General features: G+C 40.1%; 1 protein-coding gene across 1 annotated transcript; it reads left to right on the top strand.

Annotated features, from left to right (window-relative positions):
• Positions 1-469: 469 nt before the first annotated feature.
• Positions 470-1,582, top strand: LOC133730509 (probable disease resistance protein At4g27220). Its single transcript, XM_062158087.1, has 3 exons — positions 470-830; positions 965-1,149; positions 1,193-1,582. The coding sequence occupies exons 1-3, from the start codon at positions 470-472 to the stop codon at positions 1,580-1,582; spliced, it is 936 nt and encodes a 311-aa protein (XP_062014071.1).
• Positions 1,583-2,124: the final 542 nt, after the last annotated feature.

Below are 2,124 nucleotides of genomic sequence, written 5' to 3'. Positions count from 1 at the left end.
TATAATTTCTTCTCTGTTTCTTATTAATTGTTTGCGAATTGGAGTATTTTTAAAAAGAAACTTTTCAATTTTCATTAGTGAAATCAAGTTATTAAACGTTGGTTCTATTATATTCTATTTCTCCTCAGCTGCCCCTTAAATAGAAGGAAGGCGAGGGCAAGTATGTGGACCAGATGAAGTGGTGCATCTTGAAGAATCCTAGAGTGTTTTCTTTCTTTCAGGGTGTTTTGGTGGGTTTCTTGTCTGCTGTTGGTTCTTTTTCTTTTTTTTTGACCTTCTGCTACTTTTCTCTTGTGTGGAGTGTGGACACCTTATTCGTTTTATCTTACACTGATATTTTGAATCATCTTTGAAGACCATGTTTGTCTGTTACACTACAACAGTGTTATTTGATCAACCCAAAGACTTAAGAATGGTAATGGTTGTGAAATGTTGTGACACTTTGAAATCTGAAAAGAACATCTAAGCCATGGATGAAGTCATGCAATCGCTAAAGGATGATGAGGTCTCTGCCATTGCGATCCATGGAATGGGTGGCGTTGGCAAGACAACAATGGTGAAACATATTGCTGCACAAGCCCGGAATGATGAGATTTTTTATAAGATGATTATGACTGTCGAAGCCCAAAGCCCTGACTTGACAAAAATTCAAGGAGAATTGGCAGATCTACTAGGTGTAAAATTTGGTAAGGAGACAAAAATTGGTAGAGCTGTCAGATTGAATAAGGAGATAATGATAAGAAATAAGATTCTTATAATCTTGGACGACCTTTGGGGAACAATAGGATTGTCAATCATAGGAATTCCTACCTTCAAGGAGCTTCAAAATCGCAATTGCAAAGTCCTACACTCCTACTAACCACAAGGATACGGAATGTGTGTCATGCCATGAATAGCCAACCAATCATTCCTCTGAATATCCTCTCTGAAGAAGATTCTTGGACTTTCTTTGTGAAAAATGTAGGAAAGTCTTTTGATTCTATCAATTCCAATGATGTAGCGAGGAAGGTAGCTAGAGAATGTAGTGGTCTACCAATTGCATTGATCGTAGTTGCAAGGGCACTTGGAGATAAGGACCTGGTGGAATGGGAAAAAGCACTTAGACGACTTGAGAAATCGCAAATTGCTAACCTTGACGAGAAGGGAGATGTTCAAATGTATAAAGTTAAGCTATGATTACTTGGAAGATTAGAATTCCAAGTCATGCTTCTTGCTCTGTTGCCTATTCCCAGAAGACCATGGCATCCGAATAGAAAACTTGTTCAAGTATGCGATTGGGAAAGGATTGTTTGGAGATGCTGACACAATAGAAACCAGAGGACCTGTAGATTCAGTGGTCAAGTACCTAAAAGATTCTAGCTTGCTTTTGGATAGTGAAGAAGTTGGATGTGAAAGGATGCATGATGTCATCAGGGATACAACTACGAAAATTGCACTATCTGAAGATGGGCATGGGTTTTTGGTTAAACAGCCATGGTTTAGAGGAAATACGAGGAGGTTACTCTGCAGTCTCACTAATGGCAATTTGAAAGCTACCGGCCAAGTTGGTATGTCCAAAACTCCAAATTTTATTACTAAGTGATAATAGTGATTTAACTGAGATCCCAGAAACTTTCTTCCGAAGTCCAAATGAATTAATGGTCTTAGATCTTAGCAAGACCGCTGTTTTATCACTTCCCAATCATTCAGTCTCCTAACCAACCTCCAAGGTTTATATTTGGATTCTTGCTGCCCTAACTTTGGAATATCCATACTTAAAAACTTAAGAAACTTGAGATTCTTAGTATGAAAAACTATAGGTGGAAGGAGTTGTCAAGAGAAATAGGTCAATTGACCAATCTAAGGGTGCTGGATCTCACTGACGATGGTAAAAGGCGTGGACGTATTTCTATAATTCCATTTGTTTGACGCGGAAACCAGTTGGCCTGCAAACTGTCTCTTTTGCTGCTGTGATTGCGCGGGCGTGCCAGCACCGTGGGGTGCAGTCGTCGCGGGAGTCCCTTGACCTGACTTCTTCTTCAAGCGTCTGTGGACGAGGAGAGCACCAACCTCGCCACAAGGTTCTTCTCTAGCCTTCCGAGAAAGGACTTTCTGCCTTACGGATAAGGACTTTGGGTGTGATCT

This window comes from Rosa rugosa, chromosome 2, assembly GCF_958449725.1.
Source record: "Rosa rugosa chromosome 2, drRosRugo1.1, whole genome shotgun sequence".
NCBI lineage: Eukaryota > Viridiplantae > Streptophyta > Magnoliopsida > Rosales > Rosaceae > Rosa > Rosa rugosa.
The sequence above is the reverse complement of the archived record's forward strand: the minus strand, read 5'-3'. Positions and strand labels throughout refer to the sequence as shown.

Coding starts and splice junctions, on each gene's coding strand:
- LOC133730509 (XM_062158087.1), top strand. CDS start 470: ATGGATGAAGTCATGCAATCGCTAAAGGATGATGAGGTCTCTGCCATT. Junction 831..964: donor CTTCAAGGAGCTTCAAAATC/GCAATTGCAAAG, acceptor TGAAAAATGTAG/GAAAGTCTTTTGATTCTATC. Junction 1,150..1,192: donor ACCTTGACGAGAAGGGAGAT/GTTCAAATGTAT, acceptor TTGGAAGATTAG/AATTCCAAGTCATGCTTCTT.